The sequence below is a fragment of the Rhopilema esculentum genome, chromosome 9 (genome assembly GCF_057945365.1).
Source record: "Rhopilema esculentum isolate cy_ngs chromosome 9, ASM5794536v1, whole genome shotgun sequence".
Taxonomy (NCBI): Eukaryota; Metazoa; Cnidaria; class Scyphozoa; order Rhizostomeae; family Rhizostomatidae; genus Rhopilema; species Rhopilema esculentum.
In genome coordinates, this window is record NC_142823.1 from 870,724 (window position 1) to 891,036 (window position 20,313).

Here is a 20,313-nt window from a genome sequence, read left to right on the forward strand (position 1 = left end):
TGAAGAGTTTCAAAGAAGAGTTTCACAGAAGAGTTTCACAAAAGAGTTTGGAGATTTCTTCCCAATCGAAATGAGAGGTCAATAGGTCATAATTCACATCTATGGTTAACTCTAGTGTCTCTAATAGACCGGCCCCCCGTGTATTAATTTCAGAAGAATTTGCCCTCCCCCCGTCGCTTATTAGCACCCCCTTCTATTAGATTTTACAAATCAAGTCATTTGATTTTCATTATTAGTTTATTTTTGGCTTGGAAGTTAAAAGCTGTAAGTTTGATTCATCTTTGTATGATTGCAATTTTCTCTAAAACTATGCAAAAAATGAAACCAATTTTGACAGTATATTCTAAAAGGTACTGCGATTTTAAAAAAAGGATTGCCGACATGAACACCCCCTTCTATTAGCACCCTCTTCTATTGAAAACTGGTCGACATGAACTATGACGACCCCCTTCTATTAGCACCCCCTTCTATTGAAAATTGACCGGAATGAACACCCCCCTCTTTTACCTCCCCCCTTCTATTAGAGACTCTAGAGTAGTGTCATTACGTAGTAGGTCAAAGATTTCCTAAAATAACAATAACAATCACAATATTAATTACGTAGTTACGGGACTCGACTTTCTTCTTGACTCAGGCCTACTGATCTATAAAATAACTGGGTCAAGCTTCCTGTTGTCCTTAAACACCTAAGTTTCAAACCTGCTCAATTTCAAAATGAGGAGGGCCTCAAAACAAAATCAGGAAGCTATTTCTCAAAATCAATACTTGAATAATATGAATATGCGAGAGCTGCAATGCTGTGTGTCTTAGTGCTGAAAAAGAAAAGGGCCGGAGCAGCTGAAAACATTGCTTGAAAACATGGGCTGCCCTTAGGGCCCTCTTCTCGGATGGCGCTACTCGAGTCACAGTAGAAGCTCGATCCAGTCTCAGGACAAATCAGTGTCCAGGCCCCAGAAAGACTCGCGGCGGGCCTGTCTGCACCCGTGCTGCTTTTCTGTGATAGTTATTTCAATACTGGATATTTATTTTTTACCTTATAATAAAAGTTAGGTGAAGTTTATGACAATTCTACTTCAAAAGGCAAACATTTCACAACATACTGGCAATATTGTGTAGACAGAAGAAGTTCGTTTTCTCTCTTAGACTCCAGTGGTGATTTTTCTTTGGGCACGCGGCACTGATTGGTCAACTATGCCGGTCTTGTGCTTGCGTTTTTCTGATTGGCCTATTTCGATCCACAACTGGGTATACATTTTACATCTTGTTCTTTCGGAACCTTATCTGACGTTTTATACTCTGAGGAGTGTCAGACTAAAGGCTTAAAGTTAGTATGTTGTGAAATGTTTGCTTTTTCAAACCCATTTTCAAGTTCCGTTTCGCCAAAAAATGTTTTCGTTTCTAGTTCTTCAATACGGCAATCTTCTTTCTTCCCGGCATTGCTTATATTAGTCTCTTTTCTGGTATCTTTGACGTTTTTCAAAGCCGAAGATGGTTAGGTTAGATCAGGCTTGTCCAACGCGTGGCCCGTGATGTTGTCCGATATGGCCCGTGCTTGGGTCGAAGTTGATAAAGAACTGCATTGTATTTATTCAGGTTGTAAGAGAGAAACTGATTCAAATCATTTACGATATTATTATTTCATATTATTTACGCGCACATACACTTGACGACTTCCAGTTCAACTAAGGGATCCCAACCCTCTATGTTGTGCCCAAACCATGAACACGCCGCGCTTGTTTAAAAAGTTCAAGATTGATACAAGCCATGTTTCTCAAAAGCGGGGAAGAGGGAGAGATAGTGAACTTGGTAAACGCAATTGCGAATTATCACGGACAACCGTTTTTTCCGGAGCTCAGCAAAATGACTTTGTTATGTGTTTGATTTTGTTTGATAAACATATAAGCGGCCCCCCAGTTACTGCGTTATTCTGAAAGTGGCCCTTCTTGATATAAGGTTGGACAACCCTGGGTTAGATCATGAGGCACTTAACTTACACCAGCACCAATGCCTTTCGAGGAGCCACATGGACCTGAGATTGACAAAACCGTTATTGTTCTCCGGTTGACAGCGGAATGGCGGTCTCTTCTCCCACAAGAATGTTAAAGATCTGGAATTATCTCATCTGTTGGCCAAAGCACATATATTACTGTCCTGAGCTGACCCGTAGCACTAAGATCATTGTCAATTCACTTAATTTAAGAAAATATTCCATTGTATAAGCTGTGTGTATAATTATAAACCAAGTACGAAGCTTGCTCCAACAAAGTTAACACGAGTTTGTTTGCATTAGCTCTTATTTAATATACCCTTATTAACGAAAAGGCGAAATGATTTTTCCACTGAATCGTTGAATAGGGAATGGGATCCTGGTTGGCTTACGATTTAGGCAGCATTTTCCCGCATTACAGAATAAAAGAAGTAGAGAATTCGTTCCAGACTTCACAAAAAGCAATTTGTCATATAATCGTGTTCTGCATGTGCAAATACGCTTTACGCTTCGTCCTCTTTATACGTCAATTTCTCTCGTGTCTCTTTCTCCGCCACTTGAAGACAGCAAAACTTTTTGGAAGTTTAGTATTCGAGCTGCATGAAATGTCAAGGCAGCCTTTGTTATTCTAAACTTGGTACAATATCTTCGACTACGAAAACTACCGAAAATGATCTGGATCCGGATTCGGTGACACTTTCCCCGCATAAATGGAGTACTCGTCACTTCTGAAAGCTTTGAGCAGCCCTCTGCCCAGTTTATGTGCATATATTCACTGTGTTTTTTCACTATCCTTTCAAATTTTCATACATTATCAGTGTTTTTTTTCAAATTATACAGATGTTTTACTATTTTTTGCATATAAAAAGTATAGATATGGACACCCCCCTTTTTAGTTTGGCACCTCATTGACAACAAACTGTATCCCCGGTCTCCTAACGGAACAAGATCGAGTGACGGTGCCCAGTGCCTTTTTAGACCTCTCAGGATCTATCTTGCTGATTCTTTTTAAACTTTGTATTCCAGAGAAAACACTGAAGAAAAAGTCATTTGAGCTTTTCACATGTCATATTATTCAGCAAATCACAGCTGGGTTCGCACAACCACCCCCAGTTGCACGCACGCAATAATAAAATCTCAACGTTCTATATATATACTGTAAACTAATTAATCCAAAATAAACTACCAATGACGATGCTCTATTCAATTTACGTCAGTTGGCTCAAACGAAAGTGTAATTATTATAATCGAAGCAATTAGAAAATATGGTAAACAGAAAAGCTGCGTCACCAAGTCACAAGATACATTTTAAGGCTTAATTACACTAAACCAAACCTTAATCGACTACGCAATGAAAATTTACGTGAAAACCCGAACACACTCCCCTCCTTGACTCGTTAAGAGTCAAGCATCAAACGGGTTTTCCACTGCGAATCCTGACCTGCTGCGCGTTTAGATTTCCTACGCTGGGGTTCTACGACGCGATTAGGACAAATTGGAATAGGTGAAAATTCACAAGCATTCTGTTCCCGTACTTCGTTCTCTTTCCTCTCGATGTCCGTACTTTTTCCTGCGATTTCGTTCATTCTTGCAAGTTCAAAAGGAAAAAGTTTTTGCAAAGGTCGAGATAAAATTTCTGACTTACCACTACCACATACTTTTACCTTTGCACCCCGGACAACACCGTCTTTCCCTTGCAAAAGTTCCACGATTTTTCCCATTTTCCATGAATTTCTTTTGACGTGTTCCTCTTGCACCAATACTATATCCCCGACGGACACAATTATTTCTCCATTTCTGTTATTTCTATGAAATTCCCTGAGTTCTGTTAAATATTCCCTTCTCCAGCGTCCTGCAAAGTGACTTAATTTTTTGATTAAATAGCAAAATCGCTTAGAGTATGCTGATGAACTCTCCTCTAGTTCTAAATCGTTGATACCTAAATCATCAGCTAATTGCGACAATCTATGACCGTACATAAGATGAAACGGAGTAAGTGGGTAAACTTCAACTTCATCATAAATATACGTTAAGGGGCGCGAATTAAGTGTCGCCTCAACTTCTAACAGCACGGTATGCAACTCATCAAATGTTAGCTTGGCATTTCCAAGCACCTTTCTTAAACACCTCTTTACACTTCCGACCAATTTCTCAAAATAACCTCCCCACCAGGGACTTCTTTCCAAGTTGAAACGCCATGTTATTTTCTTTTCAACCAAATATGATGAAACTTCACGACTATTTCCCAGCTTATCTAGAAACTTATTAGTAAACTTGAAAGTTTTAGCGTTGTCTGAATTAATCAACGAAGGCGTAAAACGCCTAAGACTCCTTATAAAGGTCGGTCCTGACATATCTTCAACGAGGTCAAGATGTATTGCCCTTGATGTAGCACAGGTGTAAAGCGCAATATAGCATTTTTCCATCTTACCTATTTTGCTTTTATAAAACAATGGTCCAGCAAAATCTATACCTATGTAGGTAAATGGTGGTACTTCCTTGACACGAAATTCAGGTAAAGGTGCGACTGATGGTACACCGTACGATTTACCTTGTACCTTTTTGCACTTTCTGCAATCCCTCAATATCTTTTTTACATACTGCCTTCCTTTTGTTGTCCAAAAACTAGACCTATATTCCGTGAGCGTTGCTTTCAGACCTTCATGCATTACCCTTTCGTGGCAATTCTCAATAACCAAACGCGTAAACCAATTATTATTCGGTAGAATAATCGGAAACTTAGTTTCTAGTGCTAAATCTGAGTTTTCCAAGCGGCCCTTGCACTTTAAAATGCTATCTTCTTCGAAAAGTCCCAATTTCAATGCAATCTCATTATACCCTGGTTGTTTCTTAAGGTCAATTTGTGAGCCCTTAATCCAAATCCTTTCTGCCCTTGAAACTTCCTCCGAGTCTAATTCCCCTAATTTCAACATCTTACCTTCCCTTGCAGACCTTAAGTTAGTGACGAAACGGATCACTCTTGCTGTAACCCTCAATAATTTCTTCAAAGAGCTAAATTTATCCACCTCTATTATTTCAGTCACACTTAGTCTGTTTTGTTCTATTACTGCTGTAACATTTACAGTTTTCCTTTTTTCCTCCATAATCTCTGGTGAATCCTCAAGAGTGAAACTTTTAGGCCAATATTCCTTCCCCATGGACAACCAATGAGGACCTTCCCACCAAAGTCTGCTATCTCTTAAAATTGTTGCAGAGACTCCCCTTGAACCCAAATCTGCTGGATTACAAACTCCAATACAATGTCCCCAGTCTTCCTTTTTAGAAATTTTCAGAATCTCATTGACCCTATGTTGTACAAATTGCCTCCATTCACCTTGATTATTTATCCAGTATAATGCTGTCTTACTGTCTAACCAGTACCTACAACCGTCTATTCTAATTTGTGGGCTTAACGCATTATACACAGTCTCCATAAGTGTAGATAAAATACGACCTGACATAAGTTCTAACCTTGGAATGCTTAATTCCTTAAGCGGAGCAACCCTTGTCTTAGCACAAATCAATCTTGAATGCATTCCAGTATCAGTCTCATATACTAAATAAACCATTGCACAGTAAGCCTTCTTACTGGCATCTGCAAACCCATGTAAATAACACTTATTTACCTTATCTGTACTTTTTTCATATAGACATCTTGGTAAGGAAATAACACCCACTGAACTTAAATCACATACAAATTTATTCCATTTATTGAGCATTTCTACTGGTACTTCATCATCCCATCCTAACTTCAAGGTGCATAATTCCTGAAACAAAACCTTTGCACTTACAATAATTGGACTCACAAGTCCTAAAGGGTCAAAAAGTTTGGAAATCATGCTTAATATGGTTCTCTTAGTAACAGGTGAATTTGGAACACTGCTCTCTATTTTTGTCAACTCAAATTCCAAATTATCCTTCAACATATCCCATGTTATTCCCAAAACTTTACTCTTAGTGTCTGAAATTTCTTCCCCTAGCATTTCCTTTACATAGCTACATTCACCCCCTCCATCTGCAGGATGTTTCCCAGTTTCTTCCATAACCTTAAAATATTGAGCAAGTTGTGGATCATTACTCTTCCATTTCCTTAAGTTAAATCCTGCCTCTAACATTCTTTTCTTTGCCTTATTGTAGAGTTCTTTACCACTTTCTACATCATAACATCCTAACACTAGGTCATCTACATAGAAACTTCTAGACAATTTTGCTGAGAACTCTGGATCAGCTGTTTCATAAGTGCTTAAATGATGTCTTACAACAGCATTCAACAAAAAAGGAGAACTATTTACTCCGAAAACAACACGATTAAAGCGGTAAACTTTAATGCTTGGTTCACTATCACAAGAACTATCAACCCATAAGAACCTCAAGCAATCTCTATCCTTTTTATCCACTTCAATATTCAAAAATGCCTTTTCGATATCAGATGTTATTGCAATCTTATTTTCTCTGAATCTTATCATGATATCAAACAAAAGTGGATTTAATGGTGGTCCAACATGTAAACACTCATTTAGAGAGGTACCTGACTTCCTATCTTTTGCAGAGGCATCATATACTATTCTTACCTTTGTTGTTTCTGCATCATTTCGTACAACGGCATGGTGTGGCAGATAACTAAGCTTCTCACTTGGCTCAAGACTTGTAACCTCTTCAATGATTCTATCCTTTTCTTGTTGCTTTATAATACCATCATAAGTTTCCATTATTGCAGGCTTCTCCTTGAGCTTTTTCAACTGCCCCTTCAATCTGTTGAGACTAAGAGTATAATTAGTAGAAAGGGGCTTGTGCCCCATTTTCCAAGGCAAACAAACTGAGTATCTATCTCCTTTAAACTCTATATTATCCAAAAATTCTTCATGCACCTTATCTTGCCTTTTAATTCCTAAAGTCTCAAGATACCACAGTTTTTTAATGTCTTGTTCTAATTCCTGTTCCTTATTCTGGTGCATCAAATTAACTGTTATACCATTACCATTTACAACCAAATTTGAAGAACAAGATTCTGCCAAATCAGTTAACTTACCCTTTATTGTCCCTGACACAACCCATCCAATCTTAGTATGAATGGCAACAGGCTCTCCTGGCTCCCCTCGTATTATACGACCATCTTGAAGCGTCCAAAGCCAATCGCTTCCAACTAAAATGTCTATAATAAGGGAATCTTCGTGCCTACAAACATCTGAAAACCACAAGTTAGTAAGATGCTTATAACCATACTTCAATATTTCAACATGTTCATTGCGTATTTCTGAAACTTCATTAACAACAAAGGCCTGTATTTTCACTTTCCCTCCACTTTCAACTCCTTTCAACTCTAACTCGACCACATCTCTTATCTTCTCGTCCATATTTTGAGATCCAAATGTCTTTATACCTAAGCGCACTTGCTTAATGGGGTTCAAACCAAGTTTTTCTACCATACTTCGTGTTACAAAACTCCTCTGACTACCTGAGTCAAAAAGAACACGTGCCTTAACATTCCTTATGCTACCTGTAACTATGGCCTTGGCGGTTTGCAAGACTGCTCTCCCCCCAGAATCTATATTACTTACACAAGAAGTGGTAACGGTAGTATCAGCAGTCTTGACACGAGCTTGGTTAGCACTAGGCTGACTACCAACAACATTACAAATTGCAACATGGTGTCGTTTGTTACACAACTTACATTTTTCCTTCGAATGACACTGGTAAGCTCTGTGTCCCTTTTTTAAACACAAAAGACAACGTCCATATTTAAAAACAAGATCCTTCCTTTCTTCCTTGTTCCTGACGTTGTGACAATCGGCTTCTTCATGATCTTCTTTACAAAATACACAGAACTTTCTTCTCGCAAATCCACCATCTTGTTTCGTAAACAACGCACTCGCTGTTGTTGTTCGACCAGGAAACCTCGGTTTCATCTCACTGCGCCGTTCTGATGACGTCCTACCAGAAACGGTCCCATTTCCCAAAGCCATTGAAATCGAAACATGCTGTTCACGAATCTCCAATTCTTCTCGAAAAGCCACAAGCATTTCTTCCATATCCCATTCTTGGTGATTCTTACTTCCTCGAATCATGTTCAGGCGAACAGCCTCTGGAACCTTGTCCATTAAAACAGGTACAACTATGTTCGAGTATGATGTTTCGTCGACCCCTAGGGCTTTCAATCCACGATGGTGTGTCTCAATAGTATCATAAAGTTCTCGCATCTTCTTAACGTGTTTTTCATTGAAAACCGCATCTAAATTCAGAAGCTCGTTGATATGTGCCCTTTTTATCGTCGTTGGTCGCGCGAATCTCTGTTCAAGCAAATCGACAGCTATGTCATAATTTTTTTCAGTCAAAGCAAGTCCAGCAATTACTTTTTTCGCAGGTTCTTCCAAATAGTGCTTCAAATACGAAAACTTGTCAATCTTTGAAATCTCTTCGTTTTCGTAAACCGCACTTTTATAACTATCCCAGAACTCCTGCCAATCTTGGGGGCGGCCACTAAATTTTTTCAGTTCCAACTTCGGTAGCTTCGCACGAACTTTACGAGTTGCTGACGACGCTGAACTTTCTACAGAATAAACTGATTCTTCTGAGCCATGTTTTGTTAAATTAGGCTTCTGCGATTCCAACTGCTTCTCATTCTTCACTAAACTCTTCAACTTGAGCAGCGCTAGATTTATTTTTTCCTTCATCTCTCCAGCCTCAGAAATTTCTTGTGAGCATCCCAAACCATCTTCATCAATTTCGCTTACAAGACCCAAAATTTCGTCATCCAATTTTCCTAAGACTTCAAATTTCTCATCTAGCTGTATCTCAAGCTGCTTCAACTTCAATTGATCTTCCAGACTATCTTCAATCTGTCTGATCAACTGCGTTGCAAAAGCTCTATGTCCTCCTCTGATGTTTCTCTTCTTCTTCAGTTCATCCATAGTTCATTCACTGAAACACAAATGCATCCGGCTCGGTGGACCAGATTTTTAGACCTCTCAGGATCTATCTTGCTGATTCTTTTTAAACTTTGTATTCCAGAGAAAACACTGAAGAAAAAGTCATTTGAGCTTTTCACATGTCATATTATTCAGCAAATCACAGCTGGGTTCGCACAACCACCCCCAGTTGCACGCACGCAATAATAAAATCTCAACGTTCTATATATATACTGTAAACTAATTAATCCAAAATAAACTACCAATGACGATGCTCTATTCAATTTACGTCAGTTGGCTCAAACGAAAGTGTAATTATTATAATCGAAGCAATTAGAAAATATGGTAAACAGAAAAGCTGCGTCACCAAGTCACAAGATACATTTTAAGGCTTAATTACACTAAACCAAACCTTAATCGACTACGCAATGAAAATTTACGTGAAAACCCGAACAGTGCCGTTAGACTGGGGTTGGTATTACACCGTTTTTTTAGTTTTCTGACTTGAGGTTCTTGCCTTTTTGCATGGTTTCATAAAGAATGAATTGTTTTGTTCGCGATGTTATCATTATCAATTTTTATTATTTTACAAAAACATCTGCCCCTCTCTTTAAAGATCTATGTCAATAAAGAATGTTAACCTTTCCATCAGCACTCTTGCAGAGGTGTGGTCTGAGGCAACTTCTAGAAGTCATACCCATGGTCAAGCCCATGGTCACACCCAATGTTCTTGCATTTGTGTTAAAGATTCTCTGCTGTGTATATGAAATTATTCAAACTATTCGCCTACTCCAAAAGGATGGTAGGAGATACTCATTCATGGAAAAGCGAGAGCATCTTAAAGAATTAATTGACAATACCAAGTAACGAATTTGTCAACTAGACATATACTGGCTTGTTTTAGAGATAGAATCAAGCCCTCTAAAATTCTCATCTAAAATTCTCTGAATATTAACAAGGGGCTGAGCACCTGAGCCCATCCCTCCCCCCACGTCACTCCTGCTCTTTTGGCACTTTTGGCACATCTTGCGAAACTCTCTCCCTTGATCCTTGATCAACAACTCAGACAGGATATCAAACTTTCCATGACTTCTATTCATTCGTACCACCTTATGTATTGCTGCCGAAATAAACCAAGGGCAAACCAAGCTTTACGAACCTTTTAATTAATCAAACTATTGTATTTCCTTTCCCTGTATGTACGTTCAAGGTAACTTTTGACGTCATCGATCACGTGACTTCCTGGAAATATATTTTGAATCCAAATCGGAAAAATCAATCAGTTACCGATATATAACCACATTCTGTAGTCAGAATGAGTATTAAGCACTTGCTTAGATTGTCAAAATAACTTCCATGTTTGTTATATAGAAATTACATCGTAAACAGTGTTTCTAGTCGCTTCATTTGTAGCATTCCAAGTGATGACAGTCTCGCTTATTCTTGACAAAAAGAGAAGTTTTTCATCATTTTATAGCGTTTTGCGTTAATGGATTGAAGTTTCGAATTTTTCGTCATCAAAAGATTCCCTCATGGGCCGCTAGTAGATATGTTGCTTGACTAAATGATCTGGTAACGAGTTTGCGTCGCCAGACGCTAAGTTAAAAGATTAGTTCACCTAGTCATGTATATACAATAGAAACTAGAACGGCATAGAAAACTTATGACATTCAACTAGTACAGGGAAAAGTAAAACAGCCCGACGATTTCAAGGACAATTTAAAGTAAGGTTTCTAAAGGTATAGATTTTTTCAACTGTATGGAGAGAGCTGCTATGTTGGTTCAGTTGCCTAAAGAAAAAATAAGGTCAAATTTTCTTTTTGCAGATTAGTTCATTTTACTGTGTGGTTTAATTTAGGTAGAATGAAGCTCCAGGACAGCTGAGGGTGTTGTAAAGCCACAGCAAGATTGTCAACATTGTCAACAAGCTACAAATTTGTTTAATGAATAAGATAAGACTGACTCAATTATTTTGCTTACAGATGTTTATCAGAAGTTTACAAATTTTATGAAGAATCGGCCTAGTGACTTTGAAAATTATAACAACGTTGTTAGTGATGAAATGGCTAATTGTAAGCACGGTAATTTTAATTTTTAAAGCCTTTTATATAAACATGTTTTATTTGTTATTGTGTATGCACTTTATTCTGAGTAAAAGGTTGATTAAAAAGAACTTTTCGTTAATAATTTATGCATATGAAGGTAATAAAAGATGAGCAAAGAAGATTGACCTGCATGCACCATTGGGAGAGCAGAATCCCCAGGAGGAAAGTCTCAAGTGGCGCTGTAGCAAACTGAAAATCAGTGCCAAAAAAGACAAAATGAAGTTGAATGTCTTTATTCGGATGTGAGTTGTTCTTCGATTTATTTATCTTCCCTCGAAGCATTAAAGGTGCCTTCTTATTTGTAAATTTTTCACTTACATTTTGCTATTACAGAATTGAGTTTTCCGAATTGTGAATTGTGTTTTTATGTTATTTATTAAAAAGGTACCTGGGCCAAGATGGCCTCTAACCTAATTACAACATAGAAATAACAGTAAAAGTCAATAGAATTACCTCTACAACAACTTGTCAAAAGCTGATATCAACTCAATTTTAAATAGTACAATTTGTTAATTATGAAAGCACGAGAAAATCAAATATACGCAATATCAAAAAGCTATTTTACAGCGAAAAATCTATATAATCAACTAATAATTAGAATCCGGGGTTTGAACATCTTGGGAATCAGTATTGTTTTACTGTTCTTTCAATCTTGTTTCAAAGCATTTGTATAGAAATGTGGCAACTAAATTGAGACATTTTAAGTCTTCATGACTTAATATCCAGATAAATTGATTCCAACTTGTTAGCTGCTCTAAATTAGGGGCTGTTCGTTGGAGTTCATTTAAGAGATAGCACCTTTTATCAGCGAATTCTGGACATACCATAAGTAAATGAAATTCATCTCCTAAAACCCTTAAACCTGTCGCTAAGCAGAAACTGCAATGTCGTTCTTCTCTAGGGATAGGGTTTTTTTCCAAAACGGCCAGTTTCTACTTCTAGATTATGAGCGCTTAGTCTTGACCGTGAAAGGCACCGTCTTTTGTTAAAGTCTTTGACAATGTCAAGATAGGATTCGAATTTGAAAACCGTTTTAACTCGAGCATATGTACATAATTTCTTGTTTAGTACAACGTGCATTTTAAGCTTGTTCATTATTTCACTCGCAAAATGGCTTCTAACCTTAGATTTTATCGCAGCAGTGGTATCGTTATGACTGATTTCATATCTGGTTTTCAATTTGCGGGCTTTCGATACCCAGTTGGGGGAGCCATTGTTATAGACTTGCGTTTTTATATCATGAAATTGTGTTTTTCTACCATCAAATTGTGCCAGATCGGCATTTGTAACTAAGAGTAATTAAGTTTATATAAAACAAAAGAATTTTCTCAAAATTCCTGCTTAAAATGGCTTTAAAGGCGTGTGTTCTTTGTTGGTAGATGTAAGCAAACGCGAGCAAACTGAGATTTTTTGAAGAATTTTAACAGGGCTTTTAAACGAACCACAGAAAACTAAATGGATAAACCGTTTTCTTGTTGTTCTTGAAATGCTGTTGATTTTGCCAATGTTTGACTAAAGACTCCATAATCCACCATGAACTCGAAATTATCAGGGAGTTGCAATCTCTCTTTTGCACAATCTCTATCATTTCATTTTAAATTTGCGAGGTTTAAAAGGTCATAGACACAAGGAAATGTTATGGTAGTATTAAAACCATAAAATTAATTCCATTTTAAGACAGGAATTAATCAAAAGCATGCATTAGAAGAGTAAAATGTTTTAAACGACTGCAAGGATTTTAAATGTTTTAAATGACTGTAAAAAAATTTTTCTGAAATGTATTTTATACTAATGAAAAGGGCGTGGTTGCAAAATGTTCTGCTTGCTTCGCTCGCAGGGAAGCCTCTTCTTTCAGATTTACCTAGGACCCCTGACAACCTCTCGCCTGCCCTTCGAATGTATTACTAGCATAATGAGTTGCCCTGCGATGTTTTAAATGCTTTTGACGTCCTTGGTCATAGAATTTCATTCACATTTTAGCCTGATCATGTGGTTTTGCTGTCGAGATACGCAAGGATATATTCTGCGACTACCGTGCTACAGCTTCGGAAATTTCAGCATCGTAAGAGAAAGTTTTGAATTATTTGGACGAGTTGTGAAAACATTTGAAGACTTGCTCGTCCAAGAATGCATGTTCGAATGCGTTCGTCACCCTCATTGTCGTTCAATCACCACAACCGATTCAGCCGGGGTTAACTGTAAGCTTCACGACAAATCGGCAGAAGACCCAGGTGATAACAGGATAATGTCACCGTCTTCTAACTGGACATACAGAACAACAGATCCCGGAGAAAAGAATGTAAGTAATTCAACATGCTCATTCAGTTAAAGGCTTTTGCACAACCGACATGCTTTACGGTTACTGTTTACTTTACGCGGGGAGAATAAGGCTGTACTTGGTATTTTCATGCTGTACGATATTAGGCCGGCCATTAACATATATATGCAATGGATGCTGTCGTGCAAGGATCTTTAAAAAACTTGTCAGCAGCTTTTAGGTCGATGTCATTTCATGCCATTGTTTGTTTTCAAAGAAAAGCGAAAATTGAGACTTCATGACAATTGACTATCGTTGCAAATTGATGGAAAGGCTCAAAGCTTTAAAAAGAAAAAAATTCCCTTGGTTTATATTCAGCAGCGGTTTTAGGGACTGCGGGGCCAAAAATATCTGCGTGGCCCTTGTTCTTTACAATTTCTCTCTTTTTTCTTAGCTGTGGGGCCCCTTTTGCCTACCATATGCACGGGACCTGGGGCCATGGCCCCCTTCTGGACCCCCTTTGAAACCGCCACTGTTTATATTTTACTTTTTAAAAATGAAGCCCCCTTTTTGCAAGTCCGATATAGCGAGAGTGGACTATGATAAGATCATCCTAAATTCTTCATTATCACAGAAATCACCCTTATAATTTGCTTCAGAAAAAATAACCAAGATTTCTATTTGTCTGGGTCAAATTACTGATGCATGGCCATTGTATATGGCACAAAAGTAAGTCGCTTAAGAAGACTACATTGATGACAATCTTTCTTGCAGATTGGAGATCTCTGCCGAATTACACAGCCATGCCCGGTCAGTATGACATGCAGAGCAACGTGCGCCTGTCCTGGTTATAAATGTCATCCTCGTCCAGATGGTAAAGGGTTTTATCTAACTTTTCATTAAAATTTTAAAAACCTTCATACCATGTTGTCATTTGTAATTTTGCCCACTCACATTGCTCCATTTTCACTTTCATTCAGCCTATAAGATTGTCACTTACATTGGCATGCCATGTGTGCAGCTGTTGCGAAAAGAGTGACTTGATGAAAACACCAGAGAGCACCATTAGGCTGATCCGTTCAATATTCAGGGCTATAGTTTCCGGTTTTGGTATTCAATGAGTAAAAGAAGTTGAGAAATAGCTCTAATATCCAGTTATTTGAGCGTAGCGGCGAATGAAACGTTTTAGTTGCCTTTAGGTTTGAAATTTTCATCAAAAGGTCATTTAAAGAGTTTCAATCCCACCAGGTTAACTAATGGTAGAAGCCCTTTCTAGCTGTACCTTGTCGCTTGGCTATCCAGCTAGCTAATTGGGAAGTAAAATCAGACTATGGGCTACTCTTTCGAGAAACTCTCAAAATTACTTCGCAAGAATGTCAAAATGAAATAATGCACAAAGTGACTTAGGCAGAAAGACTGGAAAGCAACTGATACTTGTTCCCCTGTTAATCGCTGGAGTCGATCCGTTTACACGGGAGTCGATCCGACTTGTTTACACCGGAGTCGATCCGTTTACACGGGAGTCGATCCGCCTTGTTTACACGGGAGTCGATCCGACTTGTTTACACGGGAGTCGATCCGACTTGTTTACACGGGAGTCGATCCGACTTGTTTACACGGGAGTCGATCCGACTTGTTTACACGGGAGTCGATCCGACTTGTTTACACGGGAGTCGATCCGTTTACACGGGAGTCTATCCGACTTGTTTACACGGGAGTCGATCCGACTTGTTTACACGGGAGTCGATCCGACTTGTTTACACGGGAGTCGATCCGACTTGTTTACACGGGAGTCGATCCGACTTGTTTACACGGGAGTCGATCCGACTTGTTTACACGGGAGTCGATCCGACGCAAGAGAACGGATAGGTCTTGCGTTTACACGGGAACTGGTTGATCCGTATACTTTTAGATGCGCTATCCGAACACCTTTGGGGTCACCTTAGAGGTGATCCTGTATGGATCCGACCTTGACCTGGACCGGATCCTGTGTAAGCGCTGGGCATGGTCCAGATCGGATCTAACAGATACTCATCATAAGGAAGCCTTTCCCTGTGGTCCCATTTTGAAACGTAGCACAATCCTTTGCAATCGCCTATTTTTCATTTCAATTCATTAATAGTTGTATATTCTGTGAACAGGTTTTGTACATAATTAAACATTGATCTTCAATTCATTGGGTCAAGTCAAGGAAACCTAGATAGAATTTCACAGTTTGCAATACAAAATTACAAGTATGCCTCATTAATATGACATTTTTACGCTTCATTTTTGATAAAAAATACTGACAATCGTCACATAATAATCCTAACATAATAATTTCTTTTGCAGTAATATATTCCAGCTGTCAGGACGCATACAACAGGGGAATGCGAGAAAGCAGGGCGTATCCATTGTATCTTCAAGGCTTAGGAGCATACAGAGCAAGATGTGATATGGCAACCCTAGGCCGTGTTTGGATCGTATTTCAACGCAGAGCGAACGATAATGTTGATTTCTACCGTGACTGGGAAGAATACAAGAATGGATTTGGTGATCCACAAGGCAATTACTGGCTGGGGCTGGAAAGACTGCACCACTTGGCACGGCCAGGTAAAGGTGCAATCCTTCGAGTTGAACTTAGGCAATGGTATTTTACTTCCTACGCAAGCTATAGCACGTTTGAAATCGAAAATGAAGAGAACCAATATAGGATAAGAGTCTCGGGGTACTCAGGTACCGCGGGCGACTCGCTTTCTCAGCACAATGGAGTGAAATTCTCAACGAAAGATAGAGATAACGACTTGGCATCATTCCACTGTGCCAAGACGAGCTCGGGGGCATGGTGGTATAGTAGTTGCGGTGTTTCTAATTTAAATGGGGTGTATTCTCCAAAGAGTCGGGCAGTTGCTGAAAAGATGACCTGGTATGCAACAAGCTCATATAGCGGAATCTTTTTTTCAGAAATGAAAGTAGGTTATTTGTAACGAGATCCATAGGTGTTAGCCATAAGCGTACGGCAGAGTTTTTACAGGGGGGGGGGGGGGGGGCGGTAGGATTTTTGCCCGAGTACAGAGGCATGCATATATTTATGAGCTTGTTGGTGATAAGGAACTTTGACATAAGAATATTTAAATTATGAATTCTTTTTCACCGAAATATCTAAAGTAAAAATAGTCAGTTGAGAGCAGAGCAAACCAATCAGAGACATGTTTGGGGGGGGGGGGGGGGGCATGCTATCCTTATCGATTCTTCTATAATGTCTACTGTTCAGATCTAAAAGTTTGATCTAGGTTTTTCATAGATGAGGGCAGCAATGCATAATATGTTCCAATATTTTACTTAATATCACTTAAAATACTACTATTAACTTTTGAATTCGACTACAGTCAAAAGAAATGTGCGTCCCGACCCTTTTCTATGTCCAAATGCATCAATCATCGCCTTCATGTCACTTTTCAAAACTTCGTTTCAAAATTTCCTCTCGATGCCAAGTAGTGCCAAATTGCTCAGCTGTTCTTGGCCCATGGTTGATCTGAGATATGTTTTCAGATCAACCATGTGATCTGACTCAGATCATCTGAGGCCACTGAATGATCTTTCAGCTGAGCATCATGTTGCTGGAATCGTTGCTAGCAATGATGTTGCTTCATACAGGAATGGCAGTACTTGATGCAAACCTTCTTGAAACATCTTCTGGACAAGTGCGTTTTTCAAATAATGGTTTTTTATCTAACAAAAAATATCAACTCAAGCCCCCCCCCCCCCACTTTGAATTTCTTGGCGCCTCCCCTAGGCAAGATTCTGAGAAGATTTCAAACTTTATGTAAAAATCACAAACTCAACATGGTGCACATGATATTGCAAGCGTGGCTAAGAAGTGTTCAAAAGAAGAGAAAACAAGTTCCAAAATGAGTTTATCGTAGGATCTTCATTATGCAAATATCACCTGGCAATTATTTCATCGCAATATGATTGCAACATCGGCTCGATATAAGTATTTTTGTGCATCACGTTGTTATTACTTAGATTAATTGAAGGGACGTAAAAGGGTAGCATCGCACGTTTGATTCGTCGTTTCGTCGTGTTTCCGAACTCTCTCTTTCAAATAGTAGGCCTATTAATGCAAATCGTTGCTAGATAATTTTTTTGTGTTTTTGCCCATTCGCCTTGTAAAATTGTGGACCAGGCCCAACGCCAGAAGGGGCCCTGAGGGTGTTCAGTCTCCCAAACATGGAAAAATAGTCGTCCTGGTTACAGTGCAGCCCCACTACTCAACCATCCCTTACATAATGTGCAGCTCATCAGGTTTTATGCTTCAGGGGACTTCACATTTCAGCACGGGTCGAGTGCTTGTTTTCTGCCCTGACAAAGAGAGATTCCCTTTAAAGAAGATGTCACGATTCCTGCACTTTGAAAGAGGAACGCTGATGCCGATAAGTCTGTCAACCATCTTTAATCGAGGAAGCATGATGAAAATCAATACCAAGAAATCATTAATCTTTTATTCATGTGACGCAGAAGATGTACAAAGTCATCACATATTTGCAATAGTAAAACAGCGCACAGTTGAGTAAATCCATTTCGTATAATTTTAAAAGAAATGGCTATTTTAATCCACTTTAAGCTATTTACATGATAGTTAAGCCTTTCATATGATAAGATATTGCTTTTTAGTCCAAAAAGACAAGAAATGTAACTCGCTACCAAGATATATACACTCTATTTACAGTCTATAATATTAACGTGTATTTTCCGACGGGTAGGTCTATTTCAAATCTAGGCCATTTCAACTTCGAAGTTGAGCACAACAAAGCTATAAATGTCTGCTGTGTCTTTCATTCCACGCGACTCCTTCGATGTTCCAACATGTTTAGTTTTCAAATTGTTAAAATTATTGTAGCTTTAGCCCTCTTCGCCTAGTAGGTATGCCATGGTCTAAACTCTGTTATTAATGGAGTTAGGGCTTAGGTATATTTAAGCAATAAATTAGGCATTCGACCATCTGGTAATGGCCAAAAGGGCTGGTAATGGGATGCCAGCAAAAGCCCTCTCCTTCTGTAAGGAACACGATTCTTACAAAGCAGAAGCTTCCCTAGCAGAAAAGCTGAGATGGCTGAAAAATAATCGGTTTCCTAAAGACGACAGATTTACATTTATTTTGATCTGTGATGAAATCAGGGGGGTTTTGAGCCAGGTCTAGACCCCCAGTAAAGCTTGAGGCCAGAGGTATTTTTCTGACTACCCCACGTCTCAACGCCCTGTTGTGTAATATGCAATTAGGAACTTATATACTTAGTTGCGTCATATTTATAAAATAGAACGTTGTGGGTATAAGGATATCGTGGGTTGACTTTTTTGAAAAATTATTCAGCGGGGAGGCGTTTATTCAGGATTCTCCTTTAATTGTCCAATTAACCCCTTAAATTGTTGCGTTCAACTTATTTCTTGAATGTCCAGCCTTATGGGCTCTTAAATTCACGGAGTATTTGAAGACCACGGAGCACACGTCACAGATCAACAAGTCATCCATCGATCGCAAACATTTCTGGCTTCCCGACCTGTATAAAGCTCCTCCGTGTACCGTCATCACGTGACTCTTCAGGTTACTTTGATACTTAAACATCTTTTCACATTCATGACACCTAAAATTGGTCTCGGGTACGAAAATATCTGACCTCTTGATGTTAAAAGGGTTTTCGGACAATGTCTTGGAAAGTATGCCACGGGGCTCCGGTGCCTCTTCACAAGACCCGGACTCTCGCAAATCCGTTGGTGACTCCAAATAATCACGTCTTATTCCAGTCTTACAGCATTGCACCGGTGAAGTCGGTTCTCTCTTTTCCAAAACCGGAATCCTACTGTTTGCTTTACATTCAACCGTGTTATGATTTAAATCCTCTCCTTTCGCTGAAATTGGTAAAATTATCCGTGCTTTATTGCTGAGACTATTGGAGAGGTCGTCTTCAAATCTGACCGACTTTCTTTCCGCCGACGCTGATCTTCTCGGACTTCGCTGACAGGTGTCCAAACTCGTCCAACTCCTATCACTGCGAAATTCAGCATCGGAAACTTTTGTTTGTAAGTTGTATTCGCGTAGTTTCTCATATTTTCTATGCAGATGCATAATATCGTATTCTTTGCTGCTGCCAAAATCCCGTAAACATTTGTCATGAGATTCGACAAAAATCAGATCCGATAAATCGTCTTTAAAACCACCCGTTCCACCTCTGTCTCCTTTAGTTGGCTGCTCATTCTCCCTCGACTTCTCCAAACACTGCCCTATACCGTTCTCGATGGTAATTGTCCGACCTGACTGTCGGTTCGTTGGGCTCATGATGTCCTTTGGTTTGTTTGGCAGCAATACGAACAACTCCGTTTTACTCTTGGACTTCCTTAGAAACATATCTTTACGAATTGGCATTGTTCGTCAGTTTGTTTCATCGTGGAAAAGATTTACTCCAAACAGTGAGTTAGTCGACAATCTGTTTCCTATCAAAATATTAAACATTAGTGAGTCATTAGAATTAAGTCACATTTTAGGTAAAGCTGAAAATGATACTTTCTAATGATAGTGCTAACGAATCAAATCTTTCGCTGCCCAGTCTGATTAAAGTCCTGTCGAACGATCCGACATTCCACCCAACAACATGGGTCACCCAACACTTGGGCGGCGCCAGAAGGGCTTCAGCCTTAAAAAGGTGTTTTTAAGAGAATAAAAATAAAGAAAAAATAGAAACAGAAGAAAGGAATAGTGTGATAAATCCTTTTACAGCATTGCTTAATTTCCAAGAAATAAACCGGGGTCTATGGTGCCACATAAAGCAACGAATTCCATTTTAAGACTTGAATTAATCAAACGCAATAAAAGCATGCCTTAAAAATAGCAAAATGTTGCAAACGATTGCAAACAATGACTGCAAGGAATATACTGAAATGTATTTCAAGCTAATCTAGAGGGCGTGGTCGCAAAAATTATCTGTTCTCTTCGCTTGCAGGATGCCTCACTGCCCCTGAAACCTCCACTAGCCACGCCCCTGGGGTTGAATGATGATGTACTGGACGATATGATGATAACTC

The 20,313-nt window shown here is 39.0% G+C and overlaps 3 protein-coding genes across 13 annotated transcripts in view; 1 reads left to right on the top strand and 2 right to left on the bottom strand.

The window, feature by feature from the left end:
* Window positions 1–538: 538 nt before the first annotated feature.
* On the bottom strand, window positions 539–9,355 carry LOC148959525 (uncharacterized). The gene is made up of 2 exons (XM_089110149.1): window positions 7,659–9,355; window positions 539–7,172 (listed from the first exon to the last, which is right to left on the bottom strand). The coding sequence occupies exons 1-2, from the start codon at window positions 8,893–8,895 to the stop codon at window positions 3,385–3,387; spliced, it is 5,025 nt and encodes a 1,674-aa protein (XP_088966275.1). The 5' UTR covers window positions 8,896–9,355; the 3' UTR covers window positions 539–3,384.
* On the top strand, window positions 9,352–16,264 carry LOC135689065 (microfibril-associated glycoprotein 4). Of its 2 annotated transcripts, XM_065206171.2 has the most exons (4): window positions 9,352–11,239; window positions 12,978–13,296; window positions 14,029–14,128; window positions 15,586–16,264. In XM_065206171.2, exons 1-4 carry the CDS (start codon window positions 11,214–11,216, stop codon window positions 16,218–16,220), a joined length of 1,080 nt encoding a protein of 359 aa, XP_065062243.2. In that variant the 5' UTR covers window positions 9,352–11,213; the 3' UTR covers window positions 16,221–16,264. The 2 variants fall into 2 exon arrangements, with proteins under 2 accessions (XP_065062243.2, XP_065062242.2); XM_065206170.2 differs by lacking the exon at window positions 9,352–11,239 and having other exon boundaries at window positions 11,482–13,296.
* A 1,462-nt stretch (window positions 16,265–17,726) lies between these two features.
* Window positions 17,727–20,313, bottom strand: part of LOC135689067 (uncharacterized) — a 31,043-nt gene continuing 28,456 nt past the window's right edge. For all 10 annotated transcript variants that reach the window (XM_065206183.2, XM_065206182.2, XM_065206176.2 and 7 more), the window contains one exon: window positions 17,727–19,725. In XM_065206183.2, coding sequence (XP_065062255.2) covers window positions 18,656–19,657 — 1,002 coding nt within the window. In that variant the 5' untranslated portion in view covers window positions 19,658–19,725 and the 3' untranslated portion in view covers window positions 17,727–18,655. The remainder of the gene's footprint in view (window positions 19,726–20,313) is intronic.